Consider the following 28,000-nt stretch of genomic DNA (forward strand, 5'->3'; position numbering starts at 1 on the left):
AAAATGTCGGAACTTATAGATCAGGAGAGGTGTTGTCAACGTGCTACTAGTTGTCCGGGAAATTTCCCGCCTACCGCTAGCCAAAAATTTGAAGCCCAAGTTAAATCTTTGTGATCAGGAGCTAAATGCATATTGATAACAAGTTGTCAATGTGCTGCTAGTTTGTGTTCAATATGAATGTACATGAGGATTGGGTTGACATTTATTTGACGAGTGAAGATGCTAGGATTCAAATGGCTTCACAATGTTAACTTGTCGAGACTAATTCAAACACAGAACCTTGCATCTTATGATTCATTTATATTTACTCCACAAGAATAACAATTTTTCTATAAGAAAGATGCGAAGAACATGGGATGGCATCTTGTTTTGGTGAAAAAGTGAATGGATTTGTATAATAACAGATTTGAAGCCCATTTCGAAGAACATCACGATGATAACGTCTATGCAGTGTACTAATTTTATTGCGGAAAATATGTTTTCTAATTTAGTTTGAAATTTCCATATGCGTAAAGTCTTAAATTAAAATAAAAAAAGTAGTGCGGGAAATCTCTCGCATAGCCAAAATTTCAAAATCCAACCAAATCCGTACTGGCAACATGCTGTGAACATGTTGACAGATAGTGTTCAATATATATATATATATATATATTATTTATTTATTTATTTATTTATTTATATTTATGATGATCATTAGGTTGACATTTACTCTTCACAAGTTTTAAAGTATGATCAAATAACTTTACAATGATTAATCTGTCGAGCCTAATTTATACATAGCAGCTTGCAACTTATGATCCACTGTAGATCTTAATTGAATTCGTTATGCGCATAATTAACCTGTCAACTTATTAGAAGCTAGCTGATATTGTGGATATTGATAAAAAGTAGGTTTAATTGATAGTTTGATAACTTCTTTTTGGATAAATAATAGGCATATCACTTCCTAATAACTTTTATCATAAGATAAAAGGTTCGATAACTTCCTAATTTATAACTAAATATTCGATCTCGATATATTGACCCACTCTAAGTCAAGTTTGAGTTCGACACATTAAAAATCACACACAAGCAGACTCACTCGATTAATCCCCTTATATGAATTCAATCGTATTTGTTAAGGAGGAGATCGAACCCCATGATTTCTTATATATTTCATGTTGGTTAACTTTGAAGTCAAAATTTTCAAATTCAATTAAATGCATATTGACAACTCGCTGTAAACAAGTTGACAAATTGTGTTCAATATATATATATCTATATATGATGATGATTAGGTTGACATTTACTCTTCATAAGGTTTAAAGTAGAATCAAATGACTTTACAATGCTTCAATTTGTCAAGGCTAATTCATATGTGGAAGCTTACACCTTATGATCCATTATAGATATTGATTGAATTCCATATACACACAATTAATCTAACAACTTATTAGAAGCTAGTTGACATTGTGGATATTGATAAAAAAAAATTGGTCTAAATAATAGTCTGCTAACTTGCTAATAATTACTTTTATCATATGATAAAACGATAACTTCCTAATTTATAACTAAGTATGCGATCCTGATATATCGAACCAATTAAAGTCAAGCTTAGGTTTAAGACATTGAAAGTCACAACGAGTGGATTCACTCCATTAATCCCCCTTGATATGAATTCGATCGTGTTTGCTAAGGAAATGATCAAGCCCTCTAATTTCTTACCCATTTCATACTCGTTAACTTTGAAAATTTCAATCCTAGTATACTGAACCAATTAAAACCATGTTTGATTTCAAGCTATTGAAAATCACACAAGAGCGAACTAATCCGGTTAATCCCTTTGATACGAAATTGGTCGTGTTTATAAAGAAGGGAATCGAGCCCTTTGATCTCTTACATATTTCTTGCCCGTTTATAACTTTGAAAATTGCAATCTCAATATATTGAACAAACTAAAACCAAGTTTGGATTCAAGACATTGAAAATCATACACAAGCGATCTCACTCGATTAATTTCCTTGACATGAATTTCGTTGTTTTTATTAAGGAGTAGATCGAGCCCTCTGATCTCTCACACATTTCATGTTCGTTAAGTTCAAAAATTTTGATCCCCATATATTGAACCAATTAAAACCAAATTTGGGTTCGAGACATTGAAAATCACTAACGAGGTAACTCACTAGACTAATCATCTTGATATGAATTTGACCATGTTTATTAAGGAGGGGATTGAGCCCTCTAATCTCTCGCTCATTTCATACTTGCTATTTTGAAATTTTCAATCCCGATATAATGAACCAATTAATTCAGCCATGTTTATTAACGAGGGGATCAAGCCCTCTGATCTCCTACACATTTCATACTTGTTAACTTCAAAACCTTTTATCTCGATGTATTGAACCAATTAAAATTGAGTTTTGAGTTTGAGACATATAAAATCACACACGAGCGATCTCACTCAATTAATCTTCTTGCTATGAAATTCGGCCGTGTATATCAACGAGGGGATTGAGCCTTTGATTTACACATTTAATGCTTGTTAGTTTGTTGTCAGCTAGCTGATAACACGTAAGTTGATCAATGGTAAACATGTACCGGTGGTAAACAGTTTTTTTTTTTATTTCGACTAGCCTTGGCCGATGTTTATTAAGCATCAGCCTAGGTTTTTTTTTTAAAAAAATTAACATACTTAAGCATCAACTTAGGCTAGGTCTTGACCGACGCTTTTGTAAGCGTCGGCCAAACCTTCTTTTTAAAAAAAATTAATTGTTCTACGGCGACACTTATAAGCGTCATATTTGGCCTGAAACCAACGGCGACCCTTCCTAAGCATCGCCATTGGTTGTGCTAGTCGACGCTTACGTAAGTGTCGGCCAAGACCTAGCCAACGGAACATGGGGTGACACTTGCCTAAGCATCATGGGAGACTTTGGCGACGCCTATAAGCGTCACCCAAAGTCCTAAAAAGTATCGTTCAAGGTTCTTTTTCTTGTAGTGATATATATATAAATATATATATTGGCACCTCGCTCCAAATATATTAGCACAACATGAAACAGGAAAAGCACAATTATTGATTGATGATATGAAAATCGTGATATATATATATATATATATATATATATATATGACACAGGAGTTGTGAATGTACATATTCACGCTTGAAATGATATAAAAATCTCCAAATCCATATAATTAAGGCAACTCTTAAGTTAGGAAAACGTATGTATCTATCGCTTGAGGCCGCCCTTCTCAGTCTCGAAGAAGCCTAAATGCTGAAATTTCAAGCTCATTGAGGAGAACCTAATGGAAAAGGAGATGCTCTATATTTCCGTTTCCGTTTGCAACATTATCGAAAGTATCATAATAAAGATAATGCTGCATATTTGCTTATCAACTGCAATAACTGACTGAACAGTTACTCATACAACACCGTAACATCGTCACGATGATATCATGTTTTGGACGAGTCGAGTGAGCCTCCTTCTACGGAGAAATCACATGAATAACAAAATAATAAGTTCCCGAATTCTGGAGAGATCATGTATGAGCTCTGGTGGGTCCTGAACAATAAGCGAACTAGTGGTCCCAACAATCACAGTTGTACGGGCATTGTGGATCCTCCTCCTTTCATATCTATATATCTTCCTCTTCGGCCCACCAAAGTATACGTACATATTTACACGCATATATATACAAATATATATATATATATGTGTGTATATATGTGCTTAGGAGAGACTGGGCTGCTTCTTTCCGACACATCTCAATTGCCAGTCTCTCTGGGGGGCCCACCAAATTCACCATTGCACCTAACTCCCTCACCCCTCGACCATTCCTTATAATCAACCCCGTCTTGCGGGCTTCAATTATTTCCCGGAAGATCATCAACTCATGTCCCTCTCTCTCTCTCTCCCCCCCCCCCCCCTCCTCTTCTCTTCTCTGTGTGTTGCTCAAACTTAAAGTTGTTCATTCATACTTCGTACTAGCTCGTGGGCTCTTCATCATCGTGTTGGATGTCCCGTTTGTGTCAATCTTATATATATGTGTGTGTGTATTCTGCTAGCTTTGCCTTAGCTAGAAGGTGAGGATGAAGTTCGAGTAGGCAGCGGGGAGAAAAATCGTAGCTAGTTATCTCATAAAACCCTTTTTGGGATCGAGGACTTCATACTTGTAGATATCGGTGTTCAGTATTCCAATATTGCAAGAAGCGGTTCCCGACTGGTCTGCTCATCAGGCGAGGATGACAAGGGATCTGGCAACTCCAGTGTATGTACAGTTTGCTTTTCTCCCCAGTCGAATAGATTCCGTCGGATAAGCGTAGGGATCCCTAGGTTCATGAAGTTACGCCTCGTGTATAATATATATATATATATATATATATGTACATGTCCTCAAGGCTCATCTATATATGTGACCTAAATCTTCAACAATTCTTTCGGCGTAGCAAGTTCCTGATCCCCTAGCCATATCAGTTTTTCCGTTCTTGTTAATTGTGTAATTCAATCTATTTCATTGGCTTTCAGGTGCAGGTCTGCTCATGATTTTGAGGAGCTAGTATGGGAGAACGGGACTCTCTTCGTGCGCGGTACGAGGGATCAGAACAACAACGTCTTGTCCTCGGGATATACTGGTTTTTCTAATAACAATCGAGCAGGACATGAACAAGTGAACAAGGATGGTGCGGAGAGGGCACTGAGATTGGGAAACCTTCCTCACGAGTTCATGTTTACCGGCGACGCTAGTAAACCTAACAACAATGATTCTCGACCACACCAAACTTCTACGTCCTGTCTGGGTCCTGGCTTTGATTCGAACCGCTACCTCTTACCAACTACTGGTGTCTCAGAGCCAAGATCGAGATCTCTCGGCGAGATGAACAGGGTGAACTTCTCCTTCTTCCTTGGAATTAATTCTCTAATCAATGAGGCCAATGGTCAAGGAAGTAGAAGCAACAGAAGTAGATTTGGTGCTCTTCCAAAAGCCGAGACCGATAAACTCAACAAGATGCCTTCCTCGGAGTACAAGAACCAAACGGGTTCTCAGAAGCGGCCAGTTCATGTACTAGAGACTGAGACTGAGGTTGTTGAGGCAGCACCTTTGTGTTTCGGTGCTGGCGGGGGAGATTTCCTAGTCCCGGATGAGCATTCTCAAGCTATTGGCAATCACTTCATTGATGATCACGATATTCAAAATAGCACATTTGATGATGATCATCAAGTTCCAGGCCCAGACTCAAGCATAGAAGCTTCAAACGCTCTTCTGCGTAAATTGAAGAGAAGATGCGAGGAATCGGAGTCCACATATCTGAATGAAGTAAGCACGCCTTGCCAACTATACTCTTTCTTCGATAATTTTCTTCCCTTCCTTTCAAACCTGCATAGATATAATCATGCAAGTCTGAAGGCAATCGATCAGAACAATTGTGCGTAGCACGTAGAGTCAATACAAAGCTTCTAAAAGATATCCTGTGGAATAATTGTTTCAAACGATGGTTTCTCTGAAAATGTTGATAGGACGAAGATGAAGAAATGGAGGATCATAAGAGAAGAGCCATACACTATTCCGGGGGGAGGGTTGGTGCTAAAAGAAGGCGTTCAGCGAGTCATAACTTGTCGGAAAAGGTGACCCAGAAAAAAGTTAATCCTTAACTTCCTTTCGGAAAATTGTGAATCTGAGTCATACGTATACAAAATTATGATCTGATAATGAACTTGTGTCGACATTTGCAAACAGAAGCGAAGAGATAAGATCAACAAGAGAATGCGAGCATTACAAGAACTTCTTCCAAATTGCAATAAGGTCGACAAAGCTTCAGTCCTAGATGAGACAATTGAATACGTGAAAACTCTTCAGCTTCAGCTTCAGGTAAATTCTGCAGATTTGGTTTCCGGACATCTGCTACGTATTATATTGTCGGATGTTCATGTTTCTGGGAACATGCAAGTTAGTGATCTCTTTGGTAAAATTGATTATGCAGATGATGTCGACTGGAACCCGCCTGTTCGCGCCCACTATGGCAATGTTACCCACCGGAATACCCCAAATGCCGATGCCATACTTGAACCAGTTCTCAACAGTGAGTGCTGGAATGGGCATGAGAATGGGACCGGCCTTCGCTCAAGGCCCAACGCATCAGTTCCCGCTCCCCGGACCCGGACCTACTGCTTTCGCTGGAGGATTCCAGCCGATGGGGTGCATGCCGTATATTCCACTCCTAGGAGGGCATCCTGCATTAAGTTCACTCATGAACGGTGCTGATTTCTCAAGGGCAGCCGTCACCCCGAATGACCAGCTGGGCTCAGCTGTGATTTCAGGCTCGAATGATTCAAAACCAGAGCAAGAGTTTCTCGGAACTCGAGGACAGATTAGAAAGGAAGATTCTAGATATTTTGAATAACATTACGAGCTTCCTCCTAGGCCATTGGATTGGTAATTAGGAGATGAATTCGAACGGAAAGACACTCATAAAAACAACCTCGAATTTCTAGAAAGCATCTGTAAATACTGTAACTCAAGAAAGGTTTCCGTTGATGATAAGATTGCTGTTCATGTCTTTCTATACCTTTTGTATCAACACACAAATACCATACCGAATTATATACAATTAGCTACAAGAGACAGGCAACTACAACTACAAACATATTTGAGGAAGTACTAAGCAAATTCGGCTTGGAGCACACGAGTTTCAGGTGTATTCTTCCTTATTGATTGTTCAGATTTGTCTGTTTCATTTTCATCTGCTTGATCTACAAGCCTCAGACTTGACAATGCACTGCTTAAAGATGCAGCAGTTTCCGATGCATCGGACTGCTGAATGGGACTCTTGCTTCCACTTTCCACTTGCAGATTCTCGTTTTCAATTTTGAGCTCCAACTTTCTGAACTCATCTTCCACATCCTCATCCTCAAAACTAGTAGAGGATGCTGATTCTGCTGAACGAATAAGGCACAAATTAGAAAAGATGCATTTTAAAGAGGTTACAATTATTACTAGACTAGAGGAGAGAGTACTCTTGAGAGCGAAACTTCTACCTAGAGCCTTTTCAAGTTGCTTCTGTGACTCAATGCTCTCATCTATTTCGTCCAGACAGTGTTCGACTTCCTCAACAATGATCTTGTTTTCCTTCATTGCTCGAGCTCCGATTTGGATTGCTTCAGAAACCTATTAAGAAAGACAAACCAGCATATTCAAGAGCCGGACACACATAAATACCCACAAATTCATATATATGATGAATCGCTAGAACCAAGAGAGGAATATATAACCGCAGTAAGGTTTTCCTAAGACACTGGCATTACCTTTCGGGTGGATTCAGCATTAGAAATGGCATTAAGGACTTCCTCTACTCTGTTCAGAAGTGAGACACATTTTTCTCTACTCTCTGATGCCAACTTTAGCTCCCTTGCATGCCTCAAAGCGACTTTCTTATTTCCAGATCTCAGAGAAGCAACTGCTGAACTTCTCGACCTATAGAGAGAATTGCACAATATAAAACCACAAAAGGGTGAAATTCCACAATGATGCATGGGATAAAATCAGTCATGTCTCCTATCAAATCTGAATAAGCAAATCCATACTGAAGCTACTACACATTTCGCATTTCTTTCAATTAAGCTAAAAAAGCCAAATATATTAGGCATACTAGCCCAAGAGAGGAAGTATTACTTCTCATATCGCCGATCAATCACATCAAGTTGCTGCTGAAGCTTCTCCGTAGTCCAAACCAGATGCAGGACATCACAATCTAAGCTTGTTATACCCGAAATGGCATCTGAAGAAAGGGAAACTTTAACACCCTGCAGAACAACAAGTGGATTCTACATGGAATGAAATGACTAGACTAAATGACAATGCTGAAACCAGATTGAGTTCCTTGAGGAGAAATGAAAAGGGCGAAAAAGAAAGCAAGAAAAAGAAATCCAAAGCAATACCTCTATAACTTCTTTCTTACGATTACAGAGGTAACGTGCTTTCCCACATCCCGACAGATAGCTCAATACAGCAGATGCTTCATCTCGCCCTCCACATATCTCCCCAAACCTCTTGAGCGTTGCGATGCATGAAGAGGTCCAGTTGCTCTCTGATAAATGCTTAACTACTTCTAACGCTTTATCCTGCACATGAAGAATATGAACAACTCACTCAAACATGCAAAGATTTTCTACACTAGCATGTTAAGCGCCACCCATTGGTAGAAAATACTAGACGAACACATACTTTGAGCAAAGCACTGAGTACAAGATTATCTTCAAGGGCTTCTTCCGCAGTGGACGGCCGGAACATCAAAAGCCGTACTTTCTTCAGAATCTGGGAGAGCCTCCCGCTAGTTGGGTCCGCAAGATCACTAACCCGAACAATCTCACCTTCATTGTACATTATGAGCTGGAAATAAAAAAGGCAAAGAACTACCCATAGCTTCATATATCAACACAACTTCCCCGCTATCACCAGGAAAAAGTAAAAAATAAAAAATAAAAATGAACAACTTAAGATTGTCGAGAACAGATATGCTGGAAGCTCACTAGAACATGATCGATGCATAAAGGAGTCAAGCCGTCTCTATTAAACCACTCCTTCACCTGAAACAACGCCACCCGAAAAAAAAAAAATTCATATAACAAGACCGACATAAGAAATATCAACCAAAATCCTAACTTTTTCAAGAAAATAGCGTCGAAGACGAGATTATGAACCTGGGAAGGTCGAATTATGAAAAGACCGAAGTGGCGAGCGACTTTTAGGATCAAATCCTTCCATAAATGGTATCGGAGCTCCCAGTCGGATCTCTGCCCGCTGAACGCCTTGAACCGGGCCGTCGCCACCACTTCATCGTCCCAATCGGGTACTTCCCTCTTCACGAATTCCCTTACGGAGTCGCAATTCATTCCTCGATCTCAGCCGATTCGATTCCACCGGCAGCCGATTTCGCACCTAATTTCGCGCCCTAAAAATTTGGGGCAAATGCAAAATTACAATACAAGAGAAAAGAAGAGATATCAATTTAGTTTCGCGGTTAAAATTACAAAAATTTTAATTTTATTTTTAATTTAATATACTACATAATAAAAATATATATTTTTTAAGTTAAAAATTTTAATTTAAATTTTTACTCGACACATTACACAATCATTTGTCATTTTTCACGATCAAAATTAAAATTACTTTAACTCTCAAACCAATAGCACAAAAGTTTATGGGTCTCATTAGTGGACTTTGTATGAAGCCCACAGCGAACTCCCAGGCCCACAAGACATGGAATTGGGCTTTTGTGCCTATTAACTACATCATTCTTTCGGTTACAAAAACAGCCCGCGTGAACTTAGTAGGAGATAAGGATTAGAAATTTTTTTTTTGTGATAAGAAATTTAAAGTATGAGAAATCCTGCTAACGAGAATCAAACATGTGAGGATTAGGCTGTATATTTTAAGTTTTATGGTGGTCTGACTCAGCGTCCGTGTCGTTTATGGCAATTACCCTTGTCCACAAACTTTATATATGGCATGTAAAATTGAATTTCAATTGGTTACCATAGATGCAAAAAATAGCCGTTGTGATTGCGGTAGCCTATGTTTAATACAGGCGCATAATTATTTCTCTGGTCATTTGTATATATTGTATATATGTGTATACATGTACATGTTATGCTCGATCTCTCTTTCTTCAAAGAAGACTAGATACATACGAGTATTCCACGTGAATTTTCAGAACAACAAACACATTATCGTATCCCGATATGATGTTTAATATATATAGCTTCCATCGCCTCGCGTATGGTGGCACATCCTATGGCATATGCACGAGTAGTATGCCCGCATAAAAGTCCTGCCTGAGTTTACTGTGTGAAAAGACGAGTGCAACACCTTCTATGAAACCGAAATCCGACCATATATATATAAAGTTCGACGGCTACACGCATATGTATTGATTACTCGATTCTAGTCATGGGCTGGTCATGCAAGACGATGTTGCACCCCAAAGTATATGAATAGTCTAATGGAAAGACTTCACAAATATTAATTAACTTCTTCTCCTACCATTAAGCCCTAACAACTGCATCTCTAGCAATATATATATATATATATATCTTAATTACACAGAGATGCTCTCTCTCAATTAGAATTGCTCTAGCTAGCTAGCTGACCTTAGACGGACCGGCAACCTCGTGATATATCTTCTTGCTTCAACACCTCCTCCATCTCAGCAGACCCGAAATAATCCTTGTTGTTAGGGCCAAGCGCCACCGTGTTGTTCCTACTCGGGCGCCTAGGTGCAGGCGGGCAGGTAAGAATCTCCGGTATCCTGTACTCTTCCCCTCTTGGTGTCTGGCACTCCTCTTCATCAGAATCCGAACCGTTGCCCCGACTGGACGTGCCATCGGAGAGATCCATAGGAGTCAGAGGTTCCGGCGAAGGGAAGCCCCATGGCGAGGGCGGAACCTTCATGTCAGCCGGGTCGGTCATGTTGGACTCTTCCATCACGGAGTCATCACTCTCTAAAGCAATTCCTTTGATGTGGGTGCACAAGCCTTCAAGTTCGGGTTTATTGAACGTGGCCTGCAAAGCGGGCAGTTCTTCTTCGGTTCCAAGACCACTCATCACGACCGATATCAAAGTTGTGGGAGGGTCGGCTTAAGCCTAGACGGGGAGCGAGCTCTAGATGGCCAAAGAGAAAATAGGGAACGAGAGGAAGAAGAAAAGCATGAACGTTGTGGTTGGAAGAAAGAAGTCAAAATTGGACTCCCCTTTGTCAATTTGAAGTCGAGTTCTGTTTGGGTCAATAACGGTGGCAGGACATGTTTCATTAATTGGGCTCGTGGGCTCAAGCCCATGGCTGACCCAATCTTAATAACCGAAATTACATAAAATTTTCTTGTTCATTAAGGGGAAGGGAGGGAAGGAAAAAGCAGGGTAAAAATTTACCTCGTTTGGATATACCTCAGTAGAGGGAAGGGGATGTAAAAATTAACCTTGTTTGAATATATCTTGCAGAGGAAAGAAGGGGAATGAGAAAAATTATTTGTTTCACCTCCTTTCAACTCCAAATCGGGGTTGAAAGAAAATTGGGGTTTGAGAGGGGAATTAAGGTAAATAATTTCCTCTTATTCTCTTTCTCCTCCATTAAAATGATAAAACCAAACAGAGGGAATTTATCCCTTCCTTTCCCTTCCTCTCCTTTACCCCCAATCCAAACACGCTATAAAAGATATGTCTCCAACTATCGTTTTTTATTTGAGTTACCCCATACAGTCAACACGCTCGGCAAAATGATATTGTCATTACAATCGAATGACTTATTTTCATAAATTAGTTTTCCCTCTAAGAAAAATGCGTTCCACATCTGCCAACTTAAAATTTTATATTAAACATGTTTCTACAATAAAATCATCACTTATGATCCATCATTTTGATTGAACTCCTTATATTTATAAATTAGTTTTCCTCTAACAAAAACTTATCTACCCTTTTAACATTCGGTGGGTCTCCCTGCGAGGGACCCACCTTCTATTTGTTTTCTAATTTTCCTCCAATAATTTAACCATATTCACCCGGTGTGGATCACTTCGTATTTGGAAAGTTCAGTTTGATTAATCTAGGTTCAAACACAGTCAGACCACTAAGTCCGTTGAGCATGACTTGATATTCGAAAAATCAATGATACGGTTAATTTAGGTTCAACGGATATCAACCCCACTGAGAAATAAAACCCCCCGGTCAAAGATATTTTCCATGAGACTTGCACATGAGACCTTGCTTTAGGGATGCCGAATCACCTAAAGCTAATCCAGGTTGGGAAAAATGTCCATTTTAATTTATTACCAATTTCAGTAGTCTCATTTTTATTTGTGACAAAAGAAAAAATGTTCTTATTTTCAGTGCAAGGTAAAGTTATGCAAGTATGTTCGCTAGGACAATATTCACTTAGATATTGATTTGGTCGTGGCTACGAGATTTTTTACATCAAATTCCTAAATTCATCGGTTAAACTTAGAGTGTCACTTAAGCTCTATTATATTTCGATCGCCATTTTTTAATTAGAAATTTTAAAAATTTAAATTAAGATTAACAGGGAGAAAATTATGTACTACTTATTATCAATTAAGAACTCATGAATTTTACACATAAGTAATTTTATGATTAGTTTTAATTATACTTTACATTAATTGTACAAATTACTATAATAAACTAAAAATTAATGAAATTTTTTTCGACCCGTGGCAATGCACGGGTTTTCTACCCCAGTGGTAATTATTTGAAATGTACATGTAGTAGTGTCACTACCAAAAAAAAAAAAGAAGTAGTGCCAGCAATACTAAAATCTTTGGAAAATTCTATATATATATATATGTGTGTGTGCGCGCGCGCGCGCGCAATTATGGAAAGCTATTAAATGGACATGAAATTAGTGGAACGAATTTATTAATTTGTTAAGTTATGGTTGGAAATGAGCTGTAAGATGACTCATTCCATTATTAGATTCATGCGCCTATCTTATAACTAGGTAAAAAAATTACGTGTTCAAAGCATCTAGGTTATTTGTACGAACTCGATTTGTAAAATTGTATGAGGCGGTCTAAGCCTATTGGCCGCTCGAACAACAGCTCCGCCAAGCCAAAATGATTCTAGTGGGTTCTGGAAGCTTGCACTGTAGGTAAAATTTGAGCCATCTACTTCTGTGCAATTTGTGCAGTTTCAGTCTGAATTATATTATAAGATCAGTTACCGCCATTTAAGCCAAGTTACCCATTAGTAATTCTCGCTGGGCCATATCAAGCCCACTTGACCCTTTCCTCTTGTGCGGTTTCAACCGTCCGACCCGACCGACATCTTCGACTTCCTTGTTATAACATTCAAGTTGTTTTCCCAATTCACCATTTCCCCAGGAGATGAATTTGAAATCGATAGATTTTTATGACTACAACTACTGTTCGTCATACTCAAATCCACAATCCTTTTCGGGCATTCCTTAGTTTTGTTATGCCAAACAATAATCTTTCGGCAAAAGATAATGTTTAATACATATAGAGTTCTAAGAAGATAAGCTCCTATGCCAGCTATATATCTTGATGTGGAGAAAAAGTCCAAGTCGAGATCATCCTCCCACTAGGAAGAATCCTCCTCTTCTCTTCGGAGCTAGTCGATCCAATCTCCAACTCCGTGCCCGCTATCCTATGATTCATGAACCACAGAACATGGGTAAGCGGGGGGCTCCGGAGCTGGTCCCGAGGAACTCCCTTTGACGCTCAAGTTAGAGCTAAAGGGGAGAGAAAGAGGCAGAGAAAAAGAGCTTACCCAAATTCCCAAGGGAAGCGGGTATTTATAGAGAGACATACGAGGTCAATCTGAAACCGCTTGACCCGACGTGGGCCCATCATGGGGCGGTGGGATGGAGTCGGGTCGAGGCCTGCTCGATTCTCTTCGAGTCAAAGGTTGAGACTCGCTTGAAGAGGAAGGCTCGCGTAGGGGTGGAATGCCTGCAGATCGCCAAGGACAGAAGGCTTGCCAAGCCCTCCATGAGGGAAGGCATGCCGATCTCTTTAAGGCAAGTCCGGCAAGCCCCCCGAATGCGAGATTATGGTGAGCTCCCAAGTGGTTGGAGCACATAGTTCCGCCTTGCTTCAGCCAGTACAGAGTCTGGTGCATTTCTTGGAGGCTCGTGAATTTGTGATCGTACATCTTGAACCAACCCAACAATGGTATACCATATCATATCTAGACAGACAGCATAGGAAAATCCCCAACATAAGATGTCAATGATGTAATGTGTGATGAAATTTCACTGTCACTTTCCACTGCAAAGCAAAAAAGAAAGGGGAAAAGTGCAACAATGATAAGTTCAAGGAGGGAAACAAAACATTAACATTCAACTTAATTGACAAGACTTTGATTGATTAATCTAATAAGAATCCTTTATTTAAAGGGGATGGATCATTGGGGCTTTAAATGGTTTTTCATCTCTCTTTTTGGTCCTTCCTTGGGATTAAAGTCAACTGACATAATACTTTTCGACCCTGCTTAGTTTAATATGTCTTGGAATCCAATCGATTTACCATCATTAAAAACACGAATCTCTTCTTTTGTCTTTTGACATTCTCAGCTCGGCAATGTTAACGGTGAGCAACACTTGAGTGAATAATATTCTGTCTCCTTCGCATATGTCGACAATATGGGTTAAAGTTTTCAAAATGCTCGTACTAGATATGAGTTCATACATATACTAGTCTTAAATCTAGTGAAATCTTGTCATACATTTTATACTTTTGTTTCTTATTAATATGTAACACGAGGGTTTCTTGGTCTTGATCTTCTCACTATCATGTCATCTACACTAAATTTAGCACATCTATACATTTGCTTTTGACGGCCTTTTAAGGGGATTTGAACTCGAGATCAGAATATACAGGATATAGTTTCCAAAGTCCGTATATGGACTTTTCCGCCAGGGTGTTGCAAGTTAGTCGATGTTTAGGAGGACATGCATGTGCTAACGTTGCCCTTAATGATGATGGATTGGCCCTATTTAGTGGGATAGATTAGTTGTCCTCAAAAAATTGACACTTACCCAATTAATGAGTCTTTTAGGCCTTTTTAGTACCTAAGAAGAACATGGCGTGCTTCCCTTCTCCCAAAAAAAATTTGTGGGTCTTGATTTTAATGAGTCTGACCATTACATTACATAAAGAAAGGATTTGAGGTCTCATTTTGGACCCTGGGAGCGAGTGGGGGCCTCTCTCTATATTTTTTATTCTTAAAATTTTCATATTTTTAGTAATTTTTTTATTTTAGTATTTTCAAATTCGATCTGGCTAAGGTATTAGGTAATTTAGTCAACTCGTCAAGTCAAATAATTAGATCATTATAGTCGGACCACTTATTTCCAAAAAAAATTCCCAAATTTTTATTTAGAAAATTCAAAAGAAATTTCGTATTAGAAGTACTAGATATAAAAATTAGGATATATGCAATATTTATTGTTTCAAATTTCATGTTACGAGTGGAGAACCTTTTCCATCTCCCACATGTCTTTTTTTTTTGTTTTTTATTTTCTTTTTTATCCAATGTTTTTAAACTTGGTCCGACAAGGTAGCAATATAACATGATTGACCCGTCAAGTCAAATAACCCAATTATTATGGTTGGACCAGTTATTTCTAAAAGAATCATTTCCCCTTTTTATCTAGATTTATCACCATTACATGCAAGTTCTTCCCTTTTTGCTTTTACGAGTACTATATATATACTCCAAGGAATTTGGTCTAGTGATAAGAAGGAACTTAAGTATCCACTCGATCCTTGATTCAAAATACCTTAGAGCTATCGGAGCGCTTTTGGCGTGATTACATGTTTCGTGCACCGTCGAGGGTTCACAGAGCATCAGGGATTAGTCGGGCAAAGCCCAAACACCCCGAGTTAGCCAAAAAAAAATATAGAAATATTGTCACCTATGAAAGCAAACATATAACATTCACAACTAAATATAACATTGTATTTTTTGCCCATATAGTGTTCAAATTTCTCTCTCTCTTTTTCTCAATCACTGTAGAATTTAACACCATGTATTTTACTTTATCTCTCTACCTATTTTATCTTTTTCTAAAGAGTTATATATATGCCCTATACTTTTTTCATTTTATAAATTTGCATTCGGAGACACAAATTTTCTTCCTATATATTGTATATTTTGTAAGAAAGTATACTAATTATGTACATACTTTTGTAAATTACAAGTAATATTTTTTTCTCTATTTATCCATATGGGAAGACCCGCGAAACTCCAAATCTATTGTTAAGGATATTATAATCATTTAAAAATAAGGGAATACAAAAAATAATAATTTATTGATATCACGTATGTCTAACAAATTATTTGAGGGAATTTTTGGATCCGCGGCGGAGTGCGGACATGTTCTCTAGTTATGTGTCTAAGTAAACTTTACCTCACTAAATAAGGTTTAATTAAAACTCGTTTTAAAATAATATTTCGTGATAAAAACAAATCGATATCTAAAAGAAAATTTATACTTCATGTTGCTTAAAGGGAAAAAAAAAACTCGTTCATAGCATAAATTGGGGAAGAAAGTCGATGGTCCAATAGCATCAAATCCAAATTATTAAAGGAACTAATTGATTAAGTGAGAGCTCTTATTGGGGCAACTGTCTAATCCCATTACAATCCTCACGCCTTGTCCTATAGAGAGAGAGAGAGAGAGAGAGAGAGAGAGAGATGGGGGAAAGGGAGGTATGTATGTATAGGTGATCTTTCTTGTCAATTTTTCGTCGTCTTGCCATAGATGGATAGATAGCTAGAGAGAGAGAGAGAGAGAGAGATCTGTCTTGTTAATGATAATGAGAGTGTGGCACCAAGTCCATGTTCAAGGACATTTTGATTGATGGCCCTTTGAGATTTCAAACAACTAGTCGATTAATTGGAATCTCCAATAAAAATCATCGTTATCTCCACCTTAATTCATTCTCTAATGGGCTCTAGATGCTTCATGTGCATATAAACCTGAATAAGAACCTAATGAAAAAACAGAATAAATCTACTTTTGGTCGTGTTCCTTTGATCGGGTCTTAATGTTGGAAAAACCTTTTTAAAAAATTATGTTGAAAAACATAAAGATATTTTCTTCAAGGGGGGCAGAATATTATTTACTTTATTCTGTTTAACTATTTAATTATAGACCATCTTTGTTTGATGTAGAAATTCATTTAGCTTATTATCAAAATTAGCGTCAGAAGAAACCGAGGAAAATTATAATGTTTTATCTTCAAATTGGGGGGTCCATATCTGAGTCACGTGTCAGTGAGGAAGCAGGGGACTGGTTGCCCCCCTCCTCCTACTTCTTTTCTTTCTAGTCAATCATTAAACCGTTAAAAGCACAAATCTCCAGGTGGTTAATGGGGCCAGCAATATTACTATATTAATTATCGGAAGTTACGTTCACAATTTTTCCTTTTTAGCAAATATTACTATTGATATTTATTTAAAGGTAAAGAGTAGATTTCATGATAGTTGTTTTTACTGTTTCACAAGCTTTGGCACTCGAAATCATTAAAGCCCCATTGGGATATGATCTTCTCCGATATTCCAAAATGATTATTTTGTGATTATGTGTAGATATTATAGGGAAATTAGAGTTTCGTCCTTCCCATACTTTCATATTTAAGATACAGAGCCCCTTTTTTTTAAAAGAAAATAAACACTTTTCTAACATTTAGTTTAGTTTATTTATTATAGAAATCATTAATCAATTGAACTAATACCTTTCGGTATCAAATTGATATCCCATATAATTATTTTGTCATTCTCTTGTCTTCACTTATCTTATATAATTCGTTCGGGTACAAATTCACTCTAAGCTTGTTTGAACTCACTTTAACAAGTCACAAACCGCAACCCGTACAATCGGTAACAATCAGTAAGTATGTTTTAATGGAAAAGAAGACTACTGAATTTCATCTCAGGGTAACTTAGTTTGACTACTTATTGTTCATTATGAAACCATTCATGAAGTTTATTCAAGGAGTGGTAAGTTATTAGTTAAAATTCGAAGAAAGGTCTAGAAGCTTTTATAGACTTTTTGTCATCGTGACTTCACAGTTAATGGAAAAGAGAAATATGGTTACCCTTTTAACAGGCAAAATAGGGGGGGAAAAAAGAAAAGAAAGAAAGAAAGATCAAGAGCTATTCTAGGGTAATAGTGAGTCCATCAGTGAATTTTTTAAACAAGAAAAAAAAAAGATAGTTTGAAAAATAAATTAATTGCAGACTTTAATAATAAAAAGTTCAGCTCATCCTTACTCGAAGCAAATTTTAGACCAAACAATTAAGCTTTATGATCTTTTTTCTTAGGGGAAAGAGAAAAAAATGGGCATCATTAATTTGGTGAAAAGAAAAGAGAATGCCGACAATTACTGTTTGAATGATGTCTCAAAATAGACTCTGTGGGTCTCATATATATATATATATATATATTCTTATTATGATTTTTACGAATTTGCTAAGTATATTAGAAAAATTATATAATTTGTCGTTCTCCTGACTAGAAATATTTGTACTTATGCCATTGGAGGCTCTCAAAAGAAAGCTTATACTATTATACCTTTCTTATTTCCTTGATAACCTTAAATCTCATATAATTCTATGAATTTCCTTAAACCTGGTCAGTGTGGGACATCAGTTTTTTGCTTCTCCACAGTAATTGTATATTTTTTGGTTTGGAACCTTAGGGGAAAATGAGTTAGATCAATATTGTCTTCTTGGTTCAGCTTGAGCTAGAGACACCCATCGGCATGCTCTACCGAGACGGAAAATTCCCAAAGCCTTTAATGGGCGTATAAATTAACATGAACGGTTATGTCCCATAATGTTTATAGGTATGACTCCGAATGTGTTTTGCTTAACGATGGGCGGTAACTAATTAATATTCTAAGACTTATTATTAGACCAGTATATACACAATTCTAGCCTCCCTTTTTCGTCAAGATTTGAATTGATGGATTTTGATTTTCAACTACTTTTTATTGTTTAACTAAATTAATAATTATGAAAGAGCTTTTAAATATAGCCTACTACTGACTATCGCCTTGTTTGGTTTCACAAATCAATTTCAACTTTAGTTTTAATTGTACTCCACTTAACTCAACTTATCTTTAATTCAACAATACAATCATTACTTCTCTTAACTATTCATTACTTTTTTCACAATTCAACAACGCAATCATTGCTTTCTTTCAACTATTCATAATTTTTTTTAAATTCAACAATATAATCATTACTTTTTTTCAATTATTCATTATTTTTTCAAAATTCAATAGTACAATCATTACTTTCTCTTAATTATTCATTACTTTTTCCCGTTTTTTCTCATAATTCAACAACTCAATTAAGAGTTGAATCTTCACTACGACCACATTTTTCATTTCTTCAACCACACAAATTTTTTCACTTTGCCCTGCCGCCGGGTCTTTTATTTTTTTTCGTGTGAATTATAGTATCTGAAAGTCCAATTGAATATCAATTAATTTAGTCAAGCCGGATTAACCCACTAGGAGTTAAAGCTCTCCCGACATGAATATTCTGCATTCACAAGGATTCGAACTCGAGACATTGCTTAAGCAGAACAAACGTCAAACCGCTTGAACCAACCCACGCTGGTTCCGGATCTTTTATTTTGGCAGTTTTGAATTGTATCTTCAATTTTTTTTTCTTTTTTGTCCCCTTATATGAGGAATGTATCTCATCATTGAGTAAGTATGTGCCGACAGTTTATTTGACCGTGAAACGGAAAGAAGGAAATTGATAAAAAAAAAAAAAAGAGTCATGCATGGGTACACTATATGTAAGGGTGTGATTAATCAATAAGTAAGATTAAATTATTAACTGCCGCCAGTCCAAATATTAAGCTAATTTAATTCTATGGTAAGAGTTCTGTGAAATTTTCCTTAATTTTTAAATTTTAAAAAAAAAGAAGAAGCTTAATGTTCTGGAACATATTAAAAGTTATAAAGATGGGTTAGGGAGAGCTCCTATATTATCAACTGTAAACAAAGATCCTAGGCCATTTATAACAGTACGAAAGATATGAAATATCTAAATGGAGTGAAACAACAACATGTCTCGCCAACCAATCTGCATAAACGTTTCCTTTCCTACAAGAATGCTGCACATGGCCCTTCCTAGCTTCGTGCTAGAAGATCCTCCCTATTTCGGAGTAATGAGCAAAGAATGGAATAAGGTAAGTATCGTTTCTGATATTTATTCCATATACCACAAGGGAGTTGACTTCAAGAACTAGTCTCCGACAATCAAACGACCATGCTAGAGATTCAAACCCGAAAATACACTCCATAGCTCAACGGTCATCGAAGATACGATTTCGATGCTTGACATGAATCCATTTACCCAAATTACCATTCGTATCTTGAATAATAAGCGCACCAGCGATTCCCTCTCCTAACTCCCGAGATCAAATGAAATCCTTTCCTATCTCAAAATAATTCAAAAGTAAATCATTAACGCTCAGTCCAGAGGATTGACAGGATAATCCCCGGACAATTATTTCTTCTTATTGTTGTTCCGTTAGACTTTCAATGTTTCTAAGGAGGGAATCTTGCACGCCGGTTGGACCATTAATGTAAGACAATGATGAAACGGACTTGACATAGTAAAGATATATCATTCTTCATGATGAGATTAGAAAACTGCATTAAACCATATATATATATATGCATGCCAGGAAGGCCAAAAAGAATCTCAACAATGTATAGCTCAGCTCTGGGTGTCTTCGCTCGATTCAAAGATTTCGCCCCCACAAAAAAGGGAAAAAAAAAAGTTAATAAGAACATGTCTTGCAGTCAAAATCAAATTACGAGCATGCATTAATATGGCAACTTTTCCTTTTGAAAGAGATAGCATAGCAGTGGTCCATGTACTACGGGACATGTGCAAAGAATTTGTAAAGTGGAGTGTCGACTTTCCTAAGAATATAACAATGCGTAATTAATGTTAATTAATCAGGTGCAATGACACTCCGGTTAATTTATTATTATTATTATTATTATTATATATCTTTACGTACTTGCACATATAGCTTGAGGCTTAGTTAGGCTTGAACCATGCATACATGTGTTGATATCAATTATTAATTAAACAAATCATTTATTCTATTATTATTTGGATGTAATACATTATATATTTTTTAGATTCTTTTTCCAATATTTTCTCTCATCAGTTCGTCTACAAATAGCAAATTAATTAAGTTGGCTTATGTAACCCTTGAATGTATAAACTTTACTACAAGTTAATAAATAGAGAAAAAAAATCGCAAAATAAGTAACATATTATGGTCAAACTATGAAATGTTTAAAATTAATTCAATGTAAATAATTTTATATTTAATTGATATAAACACAATTACATCATTTTCAATAAGTATACAATTAATTATAAAAATTTTAATATATAAATATATAAATATATAAATATATATATATATTTGAGTACAAGTCATTAAATGGGGGTGGAGTTATAAAACAAGTAACACTAGTTTATTGGACCCGTGCATTGCAGAGATTTTATAAAGAAAATTTTATTTTAAAGTTTAAATATGAAAAAAATAATTGGTTTGATTTTTTTTTGGGATAAATAATTGGTTTGATTTTAACATGTCAAAAGTTATGGAGTAAACTCAAACTTGTAATAGAAGAATATATATGAAATATATATATATATATATATATATATATATCAAAAGTTCTCAAGTAATATGTACATCATTACAATTATCAAATTAATTTTTAAGAAAAATTAATCTAAAATTTGAATACCTTTTAGATAAGATTGTTAATTTTATTTTACGAAAGAATAAGAATCTTAGAGTCTATCAAAACTTTTAAATTTTATTATTTGTTTGTGCATCTTTATTATATTTAATATTCTATATATTAAATTTTATAAATTTGAACACTTTTAGACAAAATGACCATGTCACTTTGATGAGAGTTTTACTTAATTAAGCTTTTATAAGATTAGCTATAATGCTTAAATTTGTTTAATTAACGTTAATTTATGTAAGTATAAATGATTATTTATTTTCTTAAAATGATGAATATACTTATTTGTTAACGATATGATAATAAGTAATTGAAATATTTTTATTACATTTTTGAATATTTTCTTTGTCTACTTATTCAAGGGATGAACTAGATTCTTCAACTGTAATTGAGGAAGCTGACGAGTACATTAGTAGCTTAACATATGAATTAATAAAGATTTTATTCCTTTACTCCTATATTATTTTGATATTTTCTTTTCACCCCTATTTAATGCATAGATTATTTTCTTAAAATGATGAACATGTTTTTATTTGTTAACAATATGACAAATAAGTGATTGAAACAATTTTTTTTGAATATTTTATTTATAATATATATAGTATATTAACATATGAATTAGTAAGGATTTTACTACCTTACCCTTATCTTATTTTGACATTTTCTTTTCTAGCCCCATTTAGGGCATTGATTGCAACTTTATATATATATATGTGTGTGTGTGTGTGTGTGTGTGTAATAATCAAATTATGAAACATCTTAAACAAATTTAATGTAAATATTTATATGATTAATTCATATAAACATAATTATATCTTTTTCGATAAGTACAGAATTAATTACAATTATGTTAAATATATATATATATATATATAAATTTGACTACAAATTATTAAATAGAGGTAGAATCATAAATAAGTAAATATGTTATGGTCAAATTTTGAAATGTTTGAAATTAATTTAATGTAAATATTCATATAATTAATATATATAAATATAGTTACATCATTTTCAATCAGTACACGATTAATTATAAATATGGCAATTTAAACAATAATTGGACTGTAAGGATTTACTCAATTAATTAATATAAATATATTTTACATTGATAATTTCAATAGAATAAATAAACGTAATATAAATTATTCTCATGAAGATAATTATATATATAAACCAATATTAATATTATTAAATGTACATTATTCTTAACTAAATTAACTAAATTAATAATTATGAAAGAGCTTTTAATTATAACCTACTATTGACTCTCACCTTATTTGGTTTCACAAAACAATTTTAATTTTAGTTTTAACCGTACTCCACTTAACTCTACTTATCTTCAATTCAACAACACAATCATTACTTCTCTTAACTATTCATTACTTTTTTCACAATTCAACAACGCAATCATTGCTTTCTTTCAACTATTCATAATTTTTTTTTCTAAAATTCAACAATATAATCATTACTTTTTCCTAAGTATTTATTATTATTTTCGAAATTCAACACAATCATTACTTTCTCTCAACTATTCATTACTTTTTTACATTTTTTCTCATAATTCAACAATCCAATTCAGAGTTGAATCTTCACTATGGCCACATTTTTCATTTCTTCAACCACGCAAATTTTTTCACTTTGCCCTTGCGCCAGGTCTTTTTTTCCGTGTAAATTCTAGTATCTGGAAATCCAATTAGGTCTCGATTAATTCAGTCAAGCCAGATCAGCCTACTAGAAGTTAAACCTCTCCCGACATGGATGTTCTACATTCACAAGGACTAGAACTCGAGACCTTGTTTTAACGGAATAAGTGTCGAACCGTTTGAACCAATTCACATTGGTTCCAGATCTTTTTTTTTTGGCAGTTTTGAATTGTATCTTCAAGTTTTTTTTTTCTTTTTTTGTCGCCTTATACGACGAATGTATCTCATCATTGAGTAAGTATGTGCCGACACAGTTTATTTGACCGTGAAACGGAAACGAGGAAATTGACAAAAAAAAGTCATGCATGGGTACACTCTATGTAAGTGTGTGATTGATCAATAAGTAAGATTAAATTATTAACTGCCGCCAGTCCAAATATTAAGCTAATTCAATTCTATGGTAAGAGTTCTGTGAAATTTTCCTTATTTTTTAAATCAAAAAAAAAAAGAAGCTTAATGTTCTGGAACATATTAAAAGTTATAAAGATGGGTTAGGGAGAGCTCCTATATTATCAACTGTAAACAAAGATCCTAGGCCATTTTTAACCGTACGAAAGATATGAAATATCTAAATGGAGTAAAACAACAACATGTCTCGCCAACCAATCTGCATAAACGTTTCCTTTCCTACAAGAATGCTGCACATGGCCCTTCCTAGCTTCGTGCTAGAAGATCCTCCCTATTTCGGAGTAATGAGCAAAGAATGGAATAAGGTAAGTATCGTTTCTGATATTTATTCCATATACCACAAGGGAGTTGACTTCAAGAACTAGTCTCCGACAATCAAACGACCATGCTAGAGATTCAAACCCGAAAATACACTCCATAGCTCAACGGTCATCGAAGATACGATTTCGATGCTTGACATGAATCCATTTACCCAAATTACCATTCGTATCTTGAATAATAAGCGCACCAGTGATTCCCTCTCCTAACTCCCGAGATCAAATGAAATCCTTTCTTATCTCAAAATAATTCAAAAGTAAATCATTAACACTCAGTCTAGAGGATTGACAGGATAATTCCCGAACAATTATTTCTTCTTATTGTTGTTCCGTTAGACTTTCAATGTTTCTAAGGAGAGAATCTTGCACACCGGTTGGACCATTAATGTAAGACAATGATGAAACGGATTTGACATAGTAAAGATATATCATTCTTCATGATGAGATTACCAAACTGCATTAAACCATATATATATATATATATATGCATGCCAAGAAGACCAAAAAGAATCTCAACAATGTATAGCTCAGCTCTGGGTGTCTTCGCTCGATTCAAAGATTTCGCCCCACAAAAAAGGGAAAAAAAAAAAAAAAAGGTTAGTAAGAACGTGTCTTGCAGTCAAAATCAAATTACGAGGATTGATAAATATGGCAGCTTTTCCTTTTGAAAGAGATAGCAGTGGTCCATGTACTACGGGACATGTGCAAAGAATTTGTAAAGTAGAGTGTCAACTTTCCTAAGAATATAACAATGCGTAATTAATGTTAATTAATCAGGTGCAATGACACTCCGGTTAATTTATTATATATATATATATATATATATCTTTACGTACTTGCACATATAGCTTGAGGCTTAGTTAGGCTTGAACCATGCATACATGTGTTGATATCAATTATTAATTAAATAAATCATTTATTCTATTATTATTTGGAAGTAATACATTATATTTTTTTTAGATTCTTTTTCCAATATTTTCTCTCATCAGTTCGTCTACAAATAGCAAATTAATTAAGTTGGCTTATGTAACCCTTGAATGTATAAACTTTACTACAAGTTAATAAATAGAGAAAAAAATCGCAAAATAAGTAACATATTATGGTCAAACTATGAAATGTTTAAAATTAATTCAATGTAAATAATTTTATATTTAATTGATATAAACACAATTACATCATTTTCAATAAGTATACAATTAATTATAAAATTTTAATATATAATATATATATATATATATATTTGAGTACAAGTCATTAAATGGGGGTGGAGTTATAAAATAAGTAACACTAGTTTATTGGACTCGTGTATTGCAGAGATTTTATAAAGAAAATTTTATTTTAAAGTTTAAATATGAAAATAATAATTGCTTTGATTTTTTATTTATATTAACATGTCAAAAGTTATGGAGTAAACTCAAACTTGTAATATATATATATATATATATATCAAAAGTTCTCAAGTAATATGTACATCATTGCAGTTATCAAATTAATTTTTAAGAAAAATTAATCTAAAATTTGAATACCTTTTAGATAAGATCATTAATTTTATTTTACAAAACAATAAGAATCTTAGAGTCTATCAAAACTTTTAAATTTCATTATTTGTTTGTGCATCTTTATTATATTTAATATTCTATATATTAAATTTTATAAATTTGAACACTTTTAGACAAAATGACCATGTCACTTTGATGAGAGTTTTACTTAATTAAGCTTTTATAAGATTAGCTATAATGCTTAAATTTGTTTAATTAACGTTAATTTATGTAAGCATAAATGATTATTTATTTTCTTAAAATGATGAATATACTTATTTGTTAACGATATGATAATAAGTAATTGAAATATTTTTATTACATTTTTGAATATTTTCTTTGTCTACTTATTCAAGGGATGAACTAGATTCTTCAACTGCAATTGAGGAAGCTGACGAGTACATTAGTAGCTTAACATATGAATTAATAAAAGATTTTATCCCTTTACTCCTATATTATTTTGATATTTTCTTTTAACCCCTATCTAATGCATAGATTATTTTCTTAAAATGATGAACGTGTTTTTATTTGTTAACGATATGACAAATAAGTGATTGAAATAATTTTTTTATTTTTTTGAATATTTTATTTATAATAGATATAGTATATTAACATATGAATTAGTAAGGATTTTACTACCTTACCCTTATCTTATTTTGACATTTTCTTTTCTAGCCCCAATTACGGCATTGATTTCAACTTTATATATGTGTGTGTGTGTGTGTGTGTAATAATCAAATTATGAAACATCTGAAACAAATTTAATGTAAATATTTATATGATTAATTCATATAAACATAATTACATCATTTTCGATAAGTACACAATTAATTACAATGTTAATATATATATATATATATATATATATAAATTTGACTACAAACTATTAAATAGAGGTAGAATCATAAATAAGCAAATATGTTATGGTCAAATTTTGAAATGTTTGAAATTAATTTAATGTAAATATTCATATAATTAATATATATAAATATGGCAATTAAAACAATAATTGGACTTGTAAGGATTTACTCAATTAATTAATATAAATATATTTTACATTGATAATTTCAATAGAATAAATAAATGTAATATAAATTATTCTTATGAAGATAATTATATATATATAACCAATATTAATATTATTAAATGTACATTATTCTTAATATATTTACATTGACAGGATTATATTAAAAAAATTTAGAAGATTATATAGCTAATCTTATTAAATCCTAACTAAGTAAACTTTTATCGAAGCGATTGGATCATTTTATCTAAAAAATTATTCAAATTCATGAAACTTAATTTTTGTAATGTTAGAAGTATAAAGTACAAGCAAATTATAAATTATAAAATTTTAAAGATTATATAATTATCATTCTTTCACCAAGTAAAAACTATAGATTTTGAAGTTTTCTAATTTTAATATTGTTTTCATAGATATAATATTGATAATTGAAATGATGTATATAAATGAATTTATTATATAAATTCTTTTTATGAATTGAACAAAAAATAAACCTTTTGCATAACAATATAGACCAATGTTATCAAAATCAAATCGGACATCGAATCGATTGAGTTATGGATTCATAGGTTTATGAGTTCAACCGGGGATTCGATGGGTATGACCGCATATTTAATTATAAAATAAATAAATGTTTATTATTTTAAGAAAATAATATAAAATACAAAAAAACAGTAATAAATATTAGATAATATGTGTCTGGAACATACAACTGCCAAAGAATAAGAAATCATGAGATTGTAAAACCCAAATCATAATAAAGACAAGAGAAGAGAGAAAAAGCTGTGAGATTTTCTCCGCGTTCCTTTCCATTTCCTTCCTTCCTTCGAGTCCTTCCTTCTTTACTTCTTCTATGCTTCTCAGCTTTCACTACACACTACCCAGAAGGAGAGTACATTGATTCCTTGATTGATTCTACCAGCTAACCCCTTGCTTGACCAGGATGAGCAGAGAAGAGTCGAGGAAGAGCAATCTCGTTGCTTCAGCGTTTAAATCCAGCTCCGATGACCAGAAGTCCTTCGCCATTGGCCCCGTCGGCCGCAGAATCATCATCAAGAGTGTCGACATGAAGGACGACATGCAGAAGGAAGCCGTTGACATCACCGTAAAATATGCGACTTGCAATTGAAATTTAGACCTTCGTTCGTCAGTTCACAACTTCACATGGAGACTTCGACTGTACTTGCAGCCTCTGCAATAGAGAAGAGGCGAACTAGTGTTGAAGACTAGGGTTTCCTAATTTCATTCAACCTTTAGTTTTGAGTTTTTTTGCTTTTCATATTTACATTTAAGTCCTTCATGTTTAAAAAATTATAAACCCATCCAACCTACCGGTTCACATGGGTTCGATGGTTCAATAACCTAGTTTAATATAATCAATATTCTTTGTCCCCATGGTTCTGGCCTTCAAGCCACCATGTATGATCCTATCTCTATAGTCCCTTTCTTCAATATATTAAATTTGACATGGTATCTGAATAGTTTTGATTCCCAAGTACCGACGTCTTTAAGATACGAAAAAACTACTTTTCTATATGTATATAAAGTGGATAATTGACCTCTTTCCGGTGGAATATAAAGTGGATAGTTGATTGCAATTTGTTGTTGGAATATAAAATAAGTTTTATAGTCACTTTTTCTGGCGGGATATAAAACAAACTTGTAGTCACATAGCCGACCGGATATAAAA

The 28,000-nt window shown here is 34.2% G+C and overlaps 3 protein-coding genes across 6 annotated transcripts; 1 reads left to right on the forward strand and 2 right to left on the reverse strand.

Annotated features, from left to right (window-relative positions):
- The first annotated feature begins 3,891 nt into the window (after positions 1-3,891).
- On the forward strand, positions 3,892-6,580 carry LOC116205063. 2 transcript variants are annotated; one of them, XM_031537513.1, is made up of 5 exons: positions 3,892-4,251; positions 4,509-5,298; positions 5,499-5,606; positions 5,719-5,850; positions 5,963-6,580. In XM_031537513.1, exons 1-5 carry the CDS (start codon positions 4,226-4,228, stop codon positions 6,380-6,382), a joined length of 1,476 nt encoding a protein of 491 aa, XP_031393373.1. In that variant the 5' UTR covers positions 3,892-4,225; the 3' UTR covers positions 6,383-6,580. The 2 variants fall into 2 exon arrangements, with proteins under 2 accessions (XP_031393373.1, XP_031393374.1); XM_031537514.1 differs by having other exon boundaries at positions 5,722-5,850.
- On the reverse strand, positions 6,488-8,959 carry LOC116205064. Of its 3 annotated transcripts, none has more exons than XM_031537516.1 (8): positions 8,679-8,958; positions 8,508-8,564; positions 8,203-8,367; positions 7,917-8,099; positions 7,651-7,781; positions 7,284-7,452; positions 7,017-7,146; positions 6,488-6,914 (listed from the first exon to the last, which is right to left on the reverse strand). In XM_031537516.1, exons 1-8 carry the CDS (start codon positions 8,868-8,870, stop codon positions 6,640-6,642), a joined length of 1,302 nt encoding a protein of 433 aa, XP_031393376.1. In that variant the 5' UTR covers positions 8,871-8,958; the 3' UTR covers positions 6,488-6,639. The 3 variants fall into 3 exon arrangements, with proteins under 3 accessions (XP_031393376.1, XP_031393375.1, XP_031393377.1); XM_031537515.1 differs by having other exon boundaries at positions 6,493-6,917; positions 8,679-8,959; XM_031537517.1 differs by having other exon boundaries at positions 6,493-6,917; positions 8,203-8,390; positions 8,679-8,695.
- Positions 8,960-9,852: 893 nt separating this feature from the next.
- LOC116205694 lies at positions 9,853-10,764 on the reverse strand. The gene has a single exon (XM_031538339.1). It carries the CDS (start codon positions 10,579-10,581, stop codon positions 10,129-10,131), a length of 453 nt encoding a protein of 150 aa, XP_031394199.1. The 5' UTR covers positions 10,582-10,764; the 3' UTR covers positions 9,853-10,128.
- Positions 10,765-28,000: the final 17,236 nt, after the last annotated feature.

This window comes from Punica granatum, chromosome 4, assembly GCF_007655135.1.
Source record: "Punica granatum isolate Tunisia-2019 chromosome 4, ASM765513v2, whole genome shotgun sequence".
NCBI lineage: Eukaryota > Viridiplantae > Streptophyta > Magnoliopsida > Myrtales > Lythraceae > Punica > Punica granatum.

What these genes read in the sequence shown, in the direction of transcription:
- LOC116205063 (XM_031537513.1), top strand. Translation starts at nt 4,226, where the DNA reads ATGACAAGGGATCTGGCAACTCCAGT. An exon ending in AGGGATCTGGCAACTCCAGT is followed by an intron (nt 4,252 to 4,508) that starts GTATGTACAGTT and finishes ATTGGCTTTCAG; the next exon opens with GTGCAGGTCTGCTCATGATT. An exon ending in CTCTTCAGCTTCAGCTTCAG is followed by an intron (nt 5,851 to 5,962) that starts GTAAATTCTGCA and finishes TTGATTATGCAG; the next exon opens with ATGATGTCGACTGGAACCCG.
- LOC116205064 (XM_031537515.1), bottom strand. Translation starts at nt 8,870, where the DNA reads ATGAATTGCGACTCCGTAAGGGAATTCGTGAAGAGGGAAGTACCCGAT. An exon ending in GTAAGAAAGAAGTTATAGAG is followed by an intron (nt 7,782 to 7,916) that starts GTATTGCTTTGG and finishes GTTGTTCTGCAG; the next exon opens with GGTGTTAAAGTTTCCCTTTC. An exon ending in ATGCTGAATCCACCCGAAAG is followed by an intron (nt 7,147 to 7,283) that starts GTAATGCCAGTG and finishes CTTTCTTAATAG; the next exon opens with GTTTCTGAAGCAATCCAAAT.
- LOC116205694 (XM_031538339.1), bottom strand. Translation starts at nt 10,581, where the DNA reads ATGAGTGGTCTTGGAACCGAAGAAGAACTGCCCGCTTTGCAGGCCACG.